This window comes from Rattus norvegicus, chromosome 11, assembly GCF_021556685.1.
Source record: "Rattus norvegicus strain SHRSP/BbbUtx chromosome 11, alternate assembly SHRSP_T2T, whole genome shotgun sequence".
In the NCBI taxonomy this organism is placed as follows: domain Eukaryota; kingdom Metazoa; phylum Chordata; class Mammalia; order Rodentia; family Muridae; genus Rattus; species Rattus norvegicus.
In genome coordinates this window covers 38668040-38686845 of record NC_141544.1, presented here as the reverse complement: position 1 = coordinate 38686845, position 18806 = coordinate 38668040, and the positions used below count along the sequence as shown (strand labels likewise).

General features: G+C 40.9%; 1 protein-coding gene across 1 annotated transcript in view; it reads left to right on the top strand.

Annotated features, from left to right (window-relative positions):
• The window catches only part of Adamts5 (ADAM metallopeptidase with thrombospondin type 1 motif, 5), a 48232-nt gene extending 30050 nt beyond the window's left edge, over window positions 1-18182 (top strand). Inside the window, 5 exon segments of the mRNA NM_198761.2 lie at window positions 9340-9623; window positions 10845-11028; window positions 11363-11538; window positions 13347-13522; window positions 16934-18182. Coding sequence (NP_942056.2) covers window positions 9340-9623; window positions 10845-11028; window positions 11363-11538; window positions 13347-13522; window positions 16934-17501 — 1388 coding nt within the window. The 3' untranslated portion in view covers window positions 17502-18182.
• Window positions 18183-18806: the final 624 nt, after the last annotated feature.

Genomic DNA, 18806 nt, shown 5'->3' with positions numbered 1-18806 from the left:
ATCTCTATAAAAAAATAGCAATAAGTTAATGTCAAGTATTCAAAGAAGAAAATTGTTTTATTTTCAACAAGAAAATGTCATTCCCATGTGACTTCTATAGAAAATGTTATTTTAATTGCACCGAGTTAAGTTTTGTAAAGATGCATTTCATCTTGAAGTATCCTTATCAGAGACTGGTTCCAAATTGCTTGCATTCTACATTCCTCTGCAATCGTCTCCTGAAAAGTAGGGTGGGTGTCAGTGGGAGTTTTCCCAGCTGATACCTTGTTAGGAAGTCTATAGTCTATACTTTTTTAGGGAAAGAAAAACAAAATAAAACAAAACAAAATGTTGTAACAGCAGTTTTGAAGACCTGGAAAGTATTCTCGCTGACTCTGAGATTTGTTGACAAAGAGATTTGTTGACAGCTTTCTAACATCATCAATCTGCTCAGGCTGCTCTGGTTTGCACAGCAGCCGGTTCATGCAGCAATGAAGATAACATTTTTCCCCATAGTTCCAAAGTGCCTGCTCTCCCTCTGTCTCATAAAGAACGCTTAGTGGGGTTTTACTATCATTCTTTCCTATTGACTTGATGTTAATGTTTTTCTTTTAACTTGATGTTTTTCTCCCTAAGTTCACTTTGGCGAGATTCTCCTTTCTAATGCTTTTTCTGGCTGGCCTTAAGAAGTTTTACCTCTTCAAACACTCTGGCTCAGTTAGATGGAAATTTGCTATTTATTCATTTTCATATAATGCTTCTATCACAGATGGACAGATAGGTGTATGTGTTCTCTTTGTAGCAACTTGATTATACAGTTATTAAAAAAAAATGTTTTCAACACACTCCAAACATGCTGAATAGTTATTTCCTCAGTGTAAGGATTTGAATGTGGAAGAATTTTTGTGGGACAAAAAGGCATTAACTAACATATCTAAACGGTTGATCAGTTCAGTCAAACATAGAAGCAACTATCATTGTTTTGTCTATTTCTGTCCTGTCTTTAATTTTTCAAAAGTAATTCTATCTTCACAGTACCTCGTTGAAAGAAGAAAATAAAAGCATCTCAAAGATCCCGTAAATGAATTAGGGAGAGATTAACTAACTCAGCTATGAGCACATAAGCATGTGATATCTCACCAGGATTAGACTTTAGACCAACTGTTTCTTGAATTAAGCATGTTGTCTATCACTTAAAGGATCTATACATGTGTCAGCCTCTCAGAAAGGAGATAAGACATCTTCTATAGGTCTGACAGAGACAAAATGGTATGCCTCAATGGTGGCAGCCCCTGAACACAAAACCCTAATAACTGTGTAACATTGCGTAACACACTGACAGTTTATATTTCTTGGCTTATCTCTAAGATGAATCAAAAAGTCAACCTCCTGGGATAATCATGTGAATTAAATATATGTAATATATGAAAAGAGCCACGAACGTATAGCAAGTGTTAGTTGTTACTGCTATTACAATCATTGTGATCATTGTATAATCAAGTGGAGTTATAATCACTAAAATCACAGAAGTCAGTGGGTTTCCATGAGAGTATTCAATAAAGAGAATTATTTCAGCTCACTAGGCCAGGCTTCTTAGGGGAACATTTTGAGTAAAAAGAAGCTTCTGTGAATTCTCCATAGCATCCCACCACCTCCATGTATGCAATGCAGTAAGGCCCCAACTGCTTCTAACTGTCATTCTAGACACTCAACGAGCCCACGATAAGCCAGTTTAAGAGAAATAGGAAGGTAAATGATACATTAGAATGTCTCTGGTCCAACTTACCCAAGATTCCTGCTTTGTATCACTACTTTATCCTAGAGATCTTGAAAGTCTTTTAATATACATTTTACCAGCCTGTGAGAAGTACTTATTTAGTCTCTCTTTCACTTTACTGGGATCTTAAGGAGTAGAACAGAACACACCCCAGTTTTTATTCTTGACAACTTCTATGCACCTCAAACATTCTAGACATTCAGTAAGTATTTATTCAATGAGTGCAAGGATGAATAATGACCTTGGATGTCATTAAGTCTTGGTGACTATGGGTCGGGTTATGTACATGTGAGGAAGAAGTGAATTAACACTGCTGAGTGGAGTGTCACCAATGAGCTATGGCTCAAAGCTGTAAATGGCATAGTTACTAGGAAGCTCCCCATTAGAGTTCCCCCAAGCCCCTCCTCATTCCCTCAGTGAAGTCTTACAACTACTACAAAATAGTCATAGAGAACAGTAGCCCTGCTCTGTACCTACAGCCTTACATCCACAATCACAGACATTTTCGGAGTGAACCCCTCTAAGACAATTCTAGAATCCAAAGAGATGGCCAGCCCTGCCTACTGCATCTACAAGGGAACCCGTCTACAGATTTGTAGGTTTGCCTTTTTATTATTATTATTATTATTAACGAGTATTTCTTATATACATTTCGAGTGTTATTCCCTTTCCCGGTTTCTGGGCAATCATCCCCCTCCCACCTCCCTTTTTTATGGGTGTTCTCCTCCCCATCCTCCCCCCTTGTTGCCCTACCCCCAACAATCTAGTTCACTGGGGGTTCAGTCTTAGCAGGACCAAGGGCTTCCCCTTCCACTGGTGCTCTTACTAGGATATTCATTGCTACCTATGAGGTCAGAGTCCACAGTCAGTCCATGTATAGTCTTTAGGTAGTGGCTTAGTCCCTGGAAGCTCTGGATGCTTGGCATTGTTGTACATATGGGGTCTCGAGCCCCTTCAAGCTCTTCCAGTTCTTTCTCTGATTCCTTCAACGGGGGCCCTATTCTCAGTTCAGTGGTTTGCTGCTGGCATATGCCTCTGTGTTTGTTGTATTCTGGCTGTGTCTCTCAGGAGAGATCAACATCCGGCTCCTGTCGGCCTGCACTTCTTTGCTTCATCCATCTTGTCTAATTGGATGGCTGTATATGCATGGGCCACATGTGGGGCAGGCTCTGAATGGGTGTTCCTTCTGTGTCTGTTTTAATCTTTGCCTTTCTCTTCCCTGCCAAGGGTATTGTTCCCCTTTTAAAGAAGGAGTGAAGCATTCACATTTTGATCATCCGTCTTGAGTTTCATTTGCTCTAGGCATCTAGGGTAATTCAAGCATTTGGGCCAATAGCCACTTATCAATGAGTGCATATCATGTGTGTTTTTCTGTGATTGGGTTACCTCACTCAGGATGATATTTTCCAGTTCCGACCATTTGCCTACAAATTTCATAAAGTCATTGTTTTTGATAGCTGAGTAATATTCCATTGTGTAGAAGTACCACATTGTCTATGTCCATTCCTCTGTTGAAGGGCATCTGGGTTCTTTCCAGCTTCTGGCTATTATAAATAAGGCTGCAATGAACATAATGGAGCACGTGTCTTTTTTATATGTTGGGGCATCTTTTGGGTATATGCCCAAGAGAGGTATAGCTGGATCCTCAGGCAGTTCAATGTCCAATTTTCTGAGGAACCTCCAGACTGATTTCCAGAATGGTTGTACCAGTCTGCAATCCCACCAACAATGGAGGAGTGTTCCTCTTTCTCCGCATCCTCGCCAACATCTGCTGTCACGTGAGTTTTTGATCTTAGCCATTCTCACTGGTGTGAGGTGAAATCTCAGGGTTGTTTTGATTTGCATTTCCCTTATGACTAAGGATGTTGAACATATCTTTAGGTGTTTCTCAGTCATTCGGCATTCCTCAGCTGTGAATTCTTTGTTTAGCTCTGAACCCCATTTTTTAATAGGGTTATTTGTTTCCCTGCGGTCTAACTTCTTGAGTTCTTTGTATATTTTGGATATAAGGCCTCTATCTGTTGTAGGATTGGTAAAGATCTTTTCCCAATCTGTTGGTTGCCGTTTTGTCCTAACCACAGTGTCCTTTGCCTTACAGAAGCTTTGCAGTTTCATGAGATCCCATTTGCCGATTCTTGATCTTAGAGCATAAGCCATTGGTGTTTTATTCAGGAAATTTTTTCCAGTGCCCATGTGTTCCAGATGCTTCCCTAGTTTTTCTTCTATTAGTTTGAGTGTATCTGGTTTGATGTGGAGGCCCTTGATCCACTTGGACTTAAGCTTTGTACAGGGTGATAAGCATGGATCGATCTGCATTCTTCTGCATGTTGACCTCCAGTTGAACCAGCACCATTTGCTGAAAATGCTGTCTTTTTTCCCGTTGATGGTTTTGGCTCCTTTGTCAAAAATCAAGTGCCCATAGGTGTGTGGGTTCATTTCTGGGTCTTCAATTCTATTCCATTGGTCTATCTGTCTGTCTCTGTACCAATACCATGCAGTTTTTATCACTATTGCTCTGTAATACTGCTTGAGTTCAGGGATAGTGATTCCCCCTGAAGTCCTTTTATTGTTGAGGATAGTTTTAGCTATCCTGGGTTTTTTGTTATTCCAGATGAATTTGCAAATTGTTCTGTCTAACTCTTTGAAGAATTGGATTGGTATTTTGATGGGGATTGCATTGAATCTGTAGATCGCTTTTGGTAGAATGGCCATTTTTACTATATTAATCCTGCCAATCCATGAGCATGGGAGATCTTTCCATCTTCTGAGGTCTTCTTCAATTTCTTTCTTCAGTGTCTTGAAGTTCTTATTGTACAGATTTTTACTTGCTTGGTTAAAGTCACACCGAGGTACTTTATATTATTTGGGTCTATTATGAAGGGTGTCGTTTCCCTAATTTTTTTCTTGGCTTGTTTCTCTTTTGTGTAGAGGAAGGCTACTGATTTATTTGAGTTAATTTTATACCCAGCCACTTTGCTGAAGTTGTTTATCAGCTTTAGTAGTTCTCTGGTGGAACTTTTGGGATCACTTAAATAAACTATCATATCATCTGCAAATAGAGATATTTTGACTTCTTCTTTTCCAATCTGTATCCCCTTGACCTCCTTTTGTTGTCTGATTGCTCTGGCTAGAACTTCAAGAACTATATTGAATAAGTAGGGAGAGAGTGGGCAGCCTTGTCTAGTCCCTGATTTTAGTGGGATTGCTTCAAGTTTCTCTCCATTTAGTTTAATGTTAGCAACTGGTTTGCTGTATATGGCTTTTACTATGTTTAGGTATGTGCCTCGAATTCCTATTCTTTCCAGGACTTTTACCATGAAGGAGTGTTGAATTTTGTCAAATGCTTTCTCAGCATCTAATGAAATGATCATGTGGTTTTGTTCTTTCAGTTTGTTTATATAATGGATCACGTTGATGGTTTTCTGTATATTAAACCATCCCTGCATGCCTGGGATGAAGCCTTCTTGATCATGGTGGATGATTGTTTTGATGTGCTCTTGGATTCGGTTTGCCAGAATTTTATTGAGTATTTTTGTGTCGATATTCATAAGGGAAATTGGTCTGAAGTTCTCTTTCTTTGTTGGGTCTTTGTGTGGTTTATGTATAAGAGTAATTGTGGCTTCATAGAAGGAATTCGATAGTGCTCCATCTGTTTCAATTTTGTGGAATAGTTTGGATAATATTGGTATGAGGTCTTCTATGAAGGTCTGATAGAATTCTGCACTAAACCCGTCTGGACCTGGGATCTTTTTGGTTGGGAGACCTTTAATAACTGCATCTATTTCCTTAGGAGTTATGGGGTTGTTTAACTGGTTTATCTGTTCCTGATTTAGCTTCGGTACCTGGTATCTGTCTAGGAAATTGTCCATTTCCTGCAGATTTTCAAGTTTTGTTGAATATAGGCTTTTATAGTAAGATCTGAAGATTTTTTGAATTTCCTCTGAATCTGTAGTTATGTCTCCCTTTTCATTTCTGATTTTGTTAATTTGGACACACTCTCTGTGTCCTCTGGTTAGTCTGGCTAAGGGTTTTTCTATCTTGTTGATTTTCTCAAAGAACCAACTTTTGGTTCTGTTGATTCTTTCTATGGTCCTTTTTGTTTCTACTTGGTTGATTTCAGCTCTGAGTTTGATTATTTCCTGCCTTCTACTCATCCTGGGTGTATTTGCTTCTTTTTGTTCTAGAGCTTTTAGGTGTGCTGTCAACCTGCTGACATATGCTCTTTCCTCTTCCTTTCTGCACACACTCAGCGCTATGAGTTTTCCTCTTAGCACAGCTTTCATTGTGTCCCATAAGTTTGGGTATGTTGTACCTTCATTTTCATTAAATTCTAAAAAGTCTTTAATTTCTTTCTTCATTTCTTCCTTGACCAGGTTATCATTGAGTAGAGCATTGTTCAATTTACACATATATGTGGGCATTCTTCCCTTATTGTTACTGAAGACCAGTTTTAGGCCGTGGTGGTCCGATAGCACTCATGGGATTATTTCTATCCTTCTGTACCTGTTGAGGCCCATTTTTTGACCAATTATATGGTCAATTTTGGAGAAAGTACCATGAGTTGCTGAGAAGAAGGTATATCCTTTTGCTTTAGGGTAGAATGTTCCATAAAGATCTGTTAAGTCCATTTGGCTCATGACTTCTCTTAGTCTGTCTACGTCTCTGTTTAATTTCTGTTTCCATGATCTGTACATTGGTGAGAGTGGGGTGTTGAAGTCTCCTACTATTATTGTGTGAGGTGCAATGTGTGTTTTGAGCTTTAGTAAGGTTTCTTTTATGTATGTAGGTGCCCTTGTATTTGGGGCATAGATACTTAGGATTGAGAGTTCATCTTGGTGGATTTTTCCTTTGATGAATATGAAGTGTCCTTCCTTATCTTTTTTGATGACTTTTAGTTGAAAATTGATTTTATTTGATATTAGAATGGCTACTCCAGCTTGCTTCTTCTGACCATTTGCTTGGAAAGTTGTTTTCCAGCCTTTCACTCTGAGGTAGTGGTTGTCTTTGTCTCTGAGTGTTTCCTGTAGGCAGCAGAATGCAGAGTCCTCATTGCGTATCCAGTTTGCTAATCTATGTCTTTTTATTGGGGAGTTGAGGCCATTGATGTTGAGAGATATTAAGGAATAGTGAGTATTGCTTCCTGTTATATTCATATTTGGATGTGAGGTTATGTTTGTGTGCTTTTCTTCTCTTTGTTTTCTTGCCAAGACGATTAGTTTCTTGCTTCTTCTAGGGTATAGCTTGCCTCCTTATGTTGGGCTTTACCATTTATTATCCTTTGTAGTGCTGGATTTGTAGAAAGATATTGTGTAAATTTGGTTTTGTCATGGAATATCTTGATTTCTCCATCTATGTTAATTGAGAGTTTTGCAGGATACAGTAACCTGGGCTGGCATTTGTGTTCTCTTAGGTTCTGTATGACATCTGTCCAGGATCTTCTGGCTTTCATAGTTTCTGGCGAAAAGTCTGGTGTGATTCTGATAGGTCTGCCTTTATATGTTACTTGACCTTTTTCCCTTACTGCTTTTAATATTCTTTCTTTATTTTGTGCGTTTGGTGTTTTGTCAATTATGTGACGGGAGGTGTTTCTTTTCTGGTCCAATCTATTTGGAGTTCTGTAGGCTTCTTGTATGTCTATGGGTATCTCTTTTTTTAGGTTAGGGAAGTTTTCTTCAATGATTTTGTTGAAGATATTTACTGGTCCTTTGAGTTGGGAGTCTTCACTCTCTTCTCTACCTATTATCCTTAGGTTTGATCTTCTCATTGAGTCCTGGATTTCCTGTATGTTTTGGACCAGTAGCTTTTTCTGCTTTACATTATCTTTGACAGTTGAGTCAATGATTTCTATGGAATCTTCTGCTCCCGAGATTCTCTCTTCCATCTCTTGTATTCTGTTGGTGAAGCTCGTATCTACAGCTCCTTGTCTCTTCTTTTGGTTTTCTATATCCAGGGTTTATAACACAGGTTTCCATGTGTTCTTTCTTGATTGCTTCTATTTCCATTTTTAATTCCTTCAACTGTTTGATTGTGTTTTCCTCGAATTCTTTCAGGGATTTTTGTGATTCCTCTCTGTAGGCTTCTACTTGTTCGTTAAGGGCATCCTTCATGTCTTTCTTGAAGTCCTCCAGCATCATGATCAAATATGATTTTGAAACTAGATTTTGCTTTTCTGGTGTGTTTGGATATTCCGTGTTTGCTTTGGTGGGAGAATTGGGCTCCGATGATGCCATGTAGTCTTGGTTTCTGTTGCTTGGGTTCCTGCGCTTGCCTCTCGCCATCAGATTATCTCTAGTGTTACTTTGTTCTGCTATTTCTGACAGTGGCTAGACTGTCCTATAAGCCTGTGTGTCAGGAGTGCTGTAGACCTGTTTTTCTGTTTTTTTTTCAGCCAGTTATGGGGACAGAGTGTTCTGCTTTCGGGCATGTAGTTTTTCCTATCTACAGGTCTTCAGCTGTTCCTGTGGGCCTGTGTCTTGAGTTCACCAGGCAGGTCACTTGCAGCAGAAAAGTTGGTCTTACCTGTGGTCCCGAGGCTCAAGTTTGCTCGTGGGGTGTTTTCCTCTGGCGTCAGAGATGTGTGCAGAGTGCCGTCTCTTCTGGTTTCCCAGGCGTGTCTGCCTCTCTGTAGTTTTAGCTCTCCCTCCCATGGGATTTGGGTGCAGAGAACTGTTTATCTGGTCTGTCCTTTCAGGTTCCGGCAGTGTCCCAGGCGCAGGGGTCCTGCCGCTCCTGGGCCCTTTCCCACGGGAACCCAGAGGCCGTATACAGTTTCCTCTTGGGCCAGGGATGTGGGCAGGTGGGGGTAGTGTTGGTGGTCTCTTCAGCTCTGCAGCCTCAGGAGTGCCCACCTGACCAGGCGGTGAGGTCTCTCTCCCATGGGGTCTGGGAGCAGAGAGCTGCTGCGGGCCTGGATCCGCGGGTTTGGGACTCCTGCTAACCACCAGAAGTGCCCGGTCCTAGAGGAATTTTGCTTCTGTGTGTCCTGAGTTCACCAGGCAGGTCCCTTGCAGCAGAAAAGTTAGTCTTACCTGTGGTCCCAAGGCTCAAGTTTGCTCGAAGGGTGCTGCCTACGAGCTCTCTGCAGCGGCAGCAACTGGGAAGATCTGTGCTGCCGTTTCCGGGAGCTTCAGTGCACCAGGGTTCCAGATGGCATTTGGTGTTTTCCTCTGGTGTCAGAGATGTGTGCAGAGTGCAGTCTCTTCTGGTTTCCCAGGCGTGTCTGCCTCTCTGTAGGTTTAGCTCTCCCTCCCACGGGATTTCGGTGCAGAGAACTGTTTATCTGGTCTGTCCTTTCAGGTTCCGGCAGTGTCCCAGGCGCAGGGGTCCTGCCGCTCCTGGACCCTCCCCCACGGGAACCCAGAGGCCATATACAGTTTCCTCTTGGGCCAGGGATGTGGGCAGGGGTGGGCAGTGTTGGTGGTCTCTTCAGCTCTGCAGCCTCAGGAGTGCCCACCTGACCAGTCGGTGAGATCTCTCGGTTTGTCCTGTTTTCAGACCTCCTGGGACGTTAATTTTTAGGTCCCCGATTATTACAATTTGAAACCTAAACCCAGGTTGATTCGAAAACTTGATTATTCTTTTAGGTAACTGTTTACTAGATGTACCACGGAAGCAGATTCTGGGCCCCGAGGAACTCCCAGGACAGACCTATGATGCCACCCAGCAGTGCAACTTGACATTTGGGCCTGAATACTCTGTGTGCCCTGGCATGGATGTCTGTGCACGGCTGTGGTGTGCTGTGGTGCGCCAAGGCCAAATGGTGTGTCTGACCAAGAAGTTGCCTGCCGTGGAGGGCACTCCCTGTGGGAAAGGAAGAATCTGCCTGCAAGGCAAATGTGTGGACAAAACTAAGAAAAAATATTACTCGGTAAGTGGTTTTCTTGTCAACTAAAGCCTAGAGACCCAACATAGGAAGTGCTTTTCCAGGCATACATGGTCGTTATGATCATAGGGCTTTACTTCCCAGTTAAAAGATGTTGTCCTTCAATAATCTATTAAACTTCATCTCCAATCCACAGCAGCCCTGCCTGCAACCAAACAAAGGAAAACACGCAACAAGCAGGGATTTCTTGGTCAATTTCTTGGTTTTTCACAAGTAAATCCAGATTGACAAATTTCACAAATAATATGAAATTGGCGCTCAATGTGGAGCCTCTGTGGTGCTTTTTGGAGGCTCGCTTTTGACATCCTCTTCCTAAAGTTATGAGACTGTGTCTACTGATCAGTAAGGAACCAGTGGTGGAGTGGATGCTATGATTCTCACTCATCTCTTGTAAGATCTCATATCTTTTTCTCAACAGAAAACGTATGTAATATTAGGAGCTATGGCGCCCTAGAGGCTCTCCCCAAGAATATGTGCACAATGCCTATGTCTTGTCAAATATCCTGACACAGGTGACCAGAAACTTATATTTCCTAGTCAAAATAGTTCATATTATCACACCTAACATGGTCTCTTAGATTCCTCCTGCAGTGTCTCCATAGGAAAGAAACCAAGAGTTTGGTACCTAGGCTTGTCTTTCCACACAGAAAGCACAAGGTCTGAGCACAAAGGCTGAGGGTGCCTTGCACTGTCTGTCACATCTAATTGGGAATTTAGCCAAGCCCAGCTCAGATGCATCCATGGATGAAGCAGAGTCTCTCATACACAGAATGTGTGATGTCAACAACTGGACCTCAGAACTCAAGGACTAAATAGAAAGAAATAGATGTAAATGCCCAGCATCAGACAAAGGTTTCAGCATGATGCGTTTTTCATTATTAGTCCAGGATGAAAGTACAAAGAAAGTTAGCAATTACCTGTGTTTAAGAACAGGAGTGCTACAGTATCAGAAGGCAGGAAATAAAATACCCGAAGAAAACAGGATGTAATCCTGGACATGGGCTCCTTACTTAGGGTGACACTTCAGCTCCTGCGCTGCTAGAAATGAGGTCCCGAATAAAGATGAGTTGCTTAGCCTTGGAAATGGGCTGCAAACCCTTAATTGACTCATATGCAGCCACTGGGATGATAGATGCGAGTGACTGGAATATACAAGTGGGACGTTTTTCCAAAAAGATTCAAAATATCTTCTGCTTTCTATTTCAGACATCAAGCCATGGAAATTGGGGGTCCTGGGGCCCCTGGGGTCAGTGTTCTCGCTCTTGCGGGGGAGGAGTACAGTTTGCCTACCGCCATTGCAATAACCCCGCACCTCGAAACAGTGGCCGCTACTGCACAGGGAAGAGGGCCATATACCGTTCCTGCAGTGTCATACCCTGCCCACCTAACGGTAGGTATGCTGCTCTCAGATATCAGTAACCACACGGGTCATGCATTATCCCTATTTTCGTAGAAACAAACAAGAAATGCTGGAGAGTAGCATTAATCTCATTCTGGATAGAGGCACTCATTTGTAAGTTGCTACCCAATATGGAGGTGGGTTTTAGTTTATTGTCCCAGACAGCAGTGTCTCCGAGAGACTGGGAGACAACACTTCTGTTTTCAATTCTGTTTATATGAAGGTACTTTAAACACTAGTGCAACAGGAGTTCTTAGAAACAGAAATCATTAACATTTTACCTTAAACTTAACAAGGTATAAATGTCAAACGTTTTGTTTCCTAGGCAAATCTTTCCGCCACGAGCAGTGTGAAGCCAAAAATGGCTATCAGTCCGATGCAAAAGGAGTCAAAACATTTGTAGAATGGGTTCCCAAATACGCAGGTGTCCTGCCGGCAGACGTGTGCAAGCTTACGTGCAGAGCTAAGGGCACTGGCTATTACGTGGTCTTTTCTCCAAAGGTAACTACCTCTCTAAATCTGGGACAGTGGGCATTTTGGGCAGAAGCTACTTCACAAAATAAATTCTGTAAATGCTGAATGTATGCAGTCATTGTTTGCAGGACGGTTAGGTTCGGGAAGGTTTTGTTTTGATCTCTAGCATTTCTGTATTTTCAAACTTTTTAAACAATGGTCTAAAGACATTTTACCAGAACAAATATATGTTTTAAAAATGAATTTTTGAAAAGTGCAGTTCAATGTCTGGGACATAAAATTATACTATCAACTTCAAAGTAACCTGGAAAAGAATATGCATTTTTCCAGACAAATCTTGTGAGAGGACTGTTAGGAAGAAAGATTTCTATTTTCCAACTATTTACTTAAGAATTTATGCGTTCAATCTGAAAGATAGGTTTTAAGTTGGTTATCTTAAAGTAAGTCTTAGACCCTCACCATGAAGCAAATTCCTTCTAGTCACATTTCAAGATGTGTATGTGGTTTTTCCTTGTTTTTCACAGGTAAACATTTTTTAAAATACTAAAGGGATTTTTCATTATTTCTTGTATTATGCAGCAATTAATAACACCATTTATCTAATTTTTAAACATATGATGTGTTTAAAAACACCTCTGAAATCAGCCTTCAGCCGTAGCTGTGTCTCTACATCACTGAAAAATCTACAGATCACTGAAAATTCAGCCAGTATCCAATCCGTGTGTATTTTGATATATCAAATGTATTTAGTTGTGAAGTAATACATTTTCCTTAAAATATTACATAGAAGTAAAAACAGAGAGCTAAAGCTATAACTAGGGAGAGAATTATTAACCCTTGGAGGGACATTCTACTTCAGTTTACAAGCAAACACCCAGACACACATACCCACATATCCAAAAGAGCCACATGCATGCAAATTGAAAATGCATTTGACACGTGTATGAATATGAATGCATACAAGCACACCACAGCTTCTTCTGTGCTGTGCTTTAAACGGCTTTGGAACAACATGTCCTGTTTCCTTAACTCCGAACCAAGTATTCATTCTATTTCATCCCTTTTCAGAAACACCCCTTGCCAGGATCTGTTTTTGGCATGAATATGACTTTACTTTGATGCCTGGAAGTTCAACATAGAACAACTACAACAGGTTTCAAATAAGTCTAAGTTTTTGAATTTGCTGCTAAACTAACAGTTACACAACAAAGAATCCTTTGTATTCTTAAGCTTTCTAGTGTTCAGAGCTCTACAGAAGCAATAGTCTTCCACAAAGTCTAAAAAACCTTTTCACCAAGGTAAGGGCAAGATGACACAATAAGACTGAGTCGTGAATACAAAAGTGGAAATCAGTAACTTGAATCACCAGATTTATTTTGCAAGAAGTTTAAGAGAGAAAATATATAACCAGACCGTCCCAATAAAAATACATCATGCGTGTTCTAGAATCTTCTAGAAACTAAATGGTTGATTGCTTTTTGATGGATTAGTTTTTAAGATTTATTTAGTTTTTATAATCATGTCTGTGTGTGTGCATATATGCTGGTATGTGCACACAAGAGCCCGGTGCCTGGAAAGGCTAAAGCACTGGATCCCCTCCCCCTGGAGTTGGGGTTACAGGTTGAAATGAATCACCTTACGAGAGTCCTAGCAACTGAGGCTGGGTCTTCTACAAGAGCAGTATCTGTTCTTAACCAAGGAGCCAGTTATTGCCTTATTTCTCAGTGTACAATTTATTACAATAACATTTCAGAAGTTACAACTTTCTCCTTAAGTCAAGGAACCAGTTCCTTGAGCCCAGATATCCCTATTGCTGATAACGTTGTCCGACGCAGGTTACAGATGGGACAGAATGTAGACCCTACAGCAACTCCGTGTGTGTCCGAGGGAGGTGCGTGAGAACGGGGTGTGACGGCATCATCGGCTCAAAGCTACAGTATGACAAGTGTGGAGTGTGTGGAGGGGATAACTCCAGTTGTACAAAGATTATCGGAACCTTCAATAAAAAAAGGTAACATGGCGGCACCTTCAAACTCCTGTGAATTAAATAAGGGTTTAGACTCCTGCGAAGCTGATGCAGGGCACCCATTATTCATTGTGTCTTTGCAGGAGTTTAATGCTAAGTGAACAATGCATTCCCCATAGGAGCAGGGGAGGAGAAGAACTGAATAGGGCTCTGTGGATGACAGAAACTTTAAATGTCTCTAGAAGCAGATAAACTATGACAACAATCACGGAGGGAGAATTTAGGATTAGAGAGCAAATGGAAAATGTGGGCACTGCTCTGCAAAGTAGGACCCAGCAGAGCTGCATGTTCTAAAGCCTCCCATGAGGATGCGTGATTGGCCTTCTCTTGGTTTTATGATATTTTTAAGTTTTATTTTATGTGTATGGGTGCTTTGTCTGCCCGTGCCTCTGTGCACCATTTGCTTGCCTGCCGCTGGAGGAGGCCAGAAGAGGGCATCTGTTCTCCAGAATTGAAGGTATACAAAGTTGTGAGACACCATGTGGGTGCTGGGCACTGAACCCGCGCCCTCTGGAACATGCACAGTGCTCTTAACTGAGCCACCCTCATTTGGCTCCTTCTACCCTGTTTTTAATTTGTTCTATGAATATTTCATACATGTATATGATGTATTTTGGTCATACTGGCACCCGGTCTTCCAGGTTCCACTGCACACCATTATGATCCCTTCCCAACTTCAAGTTTCCTCCCTTTCCATGGCTTTCATTGTTTTGGCTTTTTTTGTTGTTGGGGTTTTTTTTGGCGCGGGGTGTTGTTGTTTGGATTTTTTGTTTTGTTTTGTTTTGTTTTGTTTGAAACGGTTTTGGTGTGCAGACCAGAGAAACCTTGAACCCTTGAACGTCTGGTCATCACCTTGCCTCTGTGCTGGTGCCACATGTAAGATGCCACTCCTGGCTCCCTTTACTGTGTTCATAGCAAACAATTTCACACTAGACAGTGTGATTTTCTTCAGAAAACATTTCTCCATGCAAAATGTAAATTAATCAAGGGGCTGTGACAACAGTCCCATTTTATAGGGAATGATCTTGTTTCTGTCCACTCCATAAGGACAGACATACGGAAATGTCTCCTGTTTCCATACTTTTGATTTAAACACATGAGACCACTAATTATAGCTTCTGGAATCAAATATATAACACTATTGTCCAAAGGATGCTTGACTTAACTAAAGGACCAGCCAGGCGTCTCCCATGCTAAGTACATAGGTGAAGTGTGCCTGTATGCTACATGCATCCTATTTTGTTTTCTTCAAATTGTCAACAATCTGCTGATGATAAATACATACTATTAACCTTCCTAAATATTGACATTGGAACCATTTGAACATAATGTGCCACCACACCAACTCTGAGGAGACAGTTACGTTTTATATCTTTTCACATTTAAAATGTGCAAAACAGCTTACAGACTATCACCTCAAACTTTTGTTGTACAAATGAGGAAGCTAAAACTTGAAAGTTTAAGACTTATATAATTCACCATAGTGGGTGAATGCCAAAACAGAGCAGAGGCTATATCTGAGTTTAAGGGTATGAGGGACATTCTGCGATATGAGAAAGGAGAGGAAGAGAGAGGTAGAAAGAGGGCAGACAAAAAGGAGGGAAAGGGGGAAAGGAAGATAATGAGGGAGAGAGGAAGGACATTAGAAAAAGAACAAAAAAGTGGTATAGAAGGAAGATGGTAGAGGGAGATGGAACGTGGCTGAGAAACAGGAATCTCATGTTTATGGTAGTACCTCACCAATCATAAGTGTGTGCTGTTCTACAAGAAGCTAAAAGCTAGTTTGCAAAGTGGTAAATGCAACGCTTAGGTTTTCTGAATGTGTAACTACTTGTGCTCTTGAAGTCACATTCAGTGAGGAAGAAATTCACGGTGAAGAGAACTGACATGAAGGAAATCCCTTCCCGCATCAGTCATATTTTATAACAGTTAAATTTAGATCCTAGGCCTGGCTTTTAAACCCAGCACCAACAATCTCGAGTTCTGTAATATACTTGTTTAACCTATTCTCGTTTTCTATTCTTTGGTGGAAAGTGTGACATCATCTCCAACAGTCATTCCGACTTTGAAGCCCGTGTAGGATTGTGTGTTGTCTACCAGTTTTAGAGACTACCATGAAATTGAGGAACAAGGCCTTTAAAGATGATAGATCCAGATAGACAGAATCAGCACTACCTCAAGGAACTGTGCCCTCCCCACCACTTGGAGATTCTGACACATGTGAGAGAGACACTAGATTTCAGACACAGGACTTCCTTTGAAAATAAGCTTCCTTTCAGGAGTTATGAACTTAGATTTTTAACATATCATCTTGAACCTAGGAAGAATTAGAAATTACACAACGCAATCTGGCAACAGTCAGTCAATATGCACATTCAATGCTATATCTATTTAAATAACTGAGAATATTTGAAGACATATTAACTAAGAATATATCTTTAAGCTTTATTATGGCCTCTCATAAAAGCAAATATTTTTGGCAAAAAGATGAACCCTTCCTGTCGGTATAGTGTCCCAGGACTTAATTAGCATTTGTGCTAGAGTTCAACAATGTGTGTGAACATTAGAGACATTTGTTCCTCCTGTATCTTTCGAGACTGTCTTATTGTTTTACCCAATAAAACCCCTCAATCAATTTATCATATTGTCCAGTGAAAAGGAAACATTCAAAGAGTCATAAGGTCTTAAAATCATTTTTTCCATTGAACAATAGTAAGTAAGCATGATCTAGTGACAAAATTTTGCCATTCATTTAACTTCTCGCCCCAGAAATATCTAGTAAGGCTTCTAGAGGCAGAGCCTCAGTTTGTCCTAATACCAGTTCAACAAGCAACTAAGCCTGCCCTCGCCAGTAAGTCTGAACATTGGAACAATATAAAGAACTAAGCATGCCCCCTGTAGCCCACATTGGCAAAGGTTTGCCAGACCCAGCACACAGGATTAGGGCTCACTAAAATATTTGCTAGTGAGTCCAATATCACAATCTAAAAACATTGAGTGTCTCTATGAGAGTAACTAGGACAGACTTGGCTGTTTATACTCATGTGTAGCCTACCTGGTGACTGAAAGCATAAAATGTCTTTGTAAATGTGTTACACGTGTGCAAGTGTGACACAAATAAAGATAAAATGGTCATATAAATCACTAAACCTATTTTTAAAATAAGCTCGGGTTGCCAGCATAAAATGTAATTCCGTACAGCGATTTTATTTTGCCTTATGAAAAGGTTTAAAGCCAATTTAAACTTAAGCTCTTAAATACATTAAAGCTTTGTGTTGAGATGATGGAAAACTTTAGAAAAATTCTACTTGTTTATCCACGTATAGGCCTACACTAATTCTATCTCACTACCCTGTTCTTTTCCCCTTTCTTTCACGTGGACATCCCTGCCTACAGCAAGGGTTATACTGACGTTGTGAGGATCCCTGAAGGAGCAACCCACATAAAAGTCCGACAGTTCAAAGCCAAAGACCAGACTAGATTCACTGCTTACTTAGCCCTAAAGAAGAAAACTGGCGAGTACCTTATCAACGGCAAGTACATGATCTCCACTTCAGAGACCATCATCGACATCAATGGTACCGTCATGAACTACAGTGGGTGGAGTCACAGAGATGATTTTTTACATGGGATGGGCTATTCAGCCACAAAGGAAATTCTGATTGTGCAGATCCTTGCAACAGACCCAACTAAAGCATTAGACGTCCGTTACAGCTTTTTTGTTCCCAAGAAGACCACTCAAAAAGTGAATTCCGTCATTAGCCACAGCAGCAACAAAGTGGGACTACACTCCCCGCAGCTACAGTGGGTGACAGGCCCCTGGCTGGCCTGCTCTAGGACCTGTGACACAGGCTGGCACACCAGGACCGTGCAGTGCCAGGATGGAAACAGGAAATTAGCTAAGGGATGCATTCTCTCTCAGAGGCCTTCTGCGTTTAAGCAATGTTTGCTCAAGAAATGTTAGCCTGTGGTTTAGTCTAACGCACAAAAATAACCGGGAGGTCATCACAGACGCACTTGTGGGGAAGACAAGGCCTACCCAAAGCACAGAAAGTCATGCCCTCATGTCCCCTGTCACCGTGAGTCGAATTATGGGCAGAATCTGCTCTCTGCGACCAAAAGAATGACTCTATTTGGTGCAATGAAGGTGACCTTGGGATAACAGAAAACATGGGAGTTATGGAACATCCCTGGGCCTACACAAAGGAGGCACACAATGATGAATGTAGAAGCGGGGACATCTGAAGATGGCAGAGAAGTCTTGTCACCTACCTCTTATAGAATGTCTTCAAAGGCACCGTGATCATGGTCATCCGTGACACTCAGCTTATCTTTACTGTCTGTAAATGCATCTGCCCTTGGTATGTCACTTTATAAACTTGGTCCTATTAATATATACATATGTGTATGTATATATGTATATGTACATATATATACACATATATGTATATATACACATATATATACATATATATATATATTGCTACAACAAAATATTTGACCAAAGTAGGCCTACAGCTATTTCAACTAATAGTTTCCAGAAAGAGCTGTGGAAGATTTACTGGAAATTAAGAACTTGCTGCTGTTAAATAAGACTTTGTATATTTCTGGTCTGCAGGAGATAACATTTTAGTTAGAAAAAAAAGGAAAAAAAAGAAAAAAACATTTGACAGCAAGCACCTTCTGTGAAGTTCTAAAAAGGGAAAGGACCTCTGTGTGTGTGTGTGTGTGTGTGTGTGTGTGTGTGTGTGTGTGTGTGTGTGTGGTCATTTAAACACATACTCAGTTCTATGGACTCTAAATTTCGACCGTCTGTATGTTTTTTTCAGGCAGCCAGCCAGCCAAGCTATTGTATCATTGGGTTGTCGAAATCACATTTTCCTATGTATATGTGATCAATGTCCAAGGGTCTAAAAATTACTTTGCTTGTATTGGAATTTAAAAGAAACTCTAATATGTCACTGTGTTTTCAATTTATATTTCCACAACCGCTTCCTTTTCTATGGCTCCCGGCCTCGTATCTCACGGTGTGTAGTAACCATACAGAACGCACAGCAACAAGTTGTCTGTCACACCCAGCGCCTTCAGTAATGGCGTACCTCTGCTCAGCCAGTATTTAAAATGTGTTTGTGTTTGCTCATTTGCTTTTTCTGAGGATTGGAAGATGTAGGTTCTGTGTCGACTGGGTCTACCAGTGGTATTAAAATCATTTGCTATTTAGCCTCATCATGAATGAGCAATGGGATCAATTCAACTAATTCAAGAAACC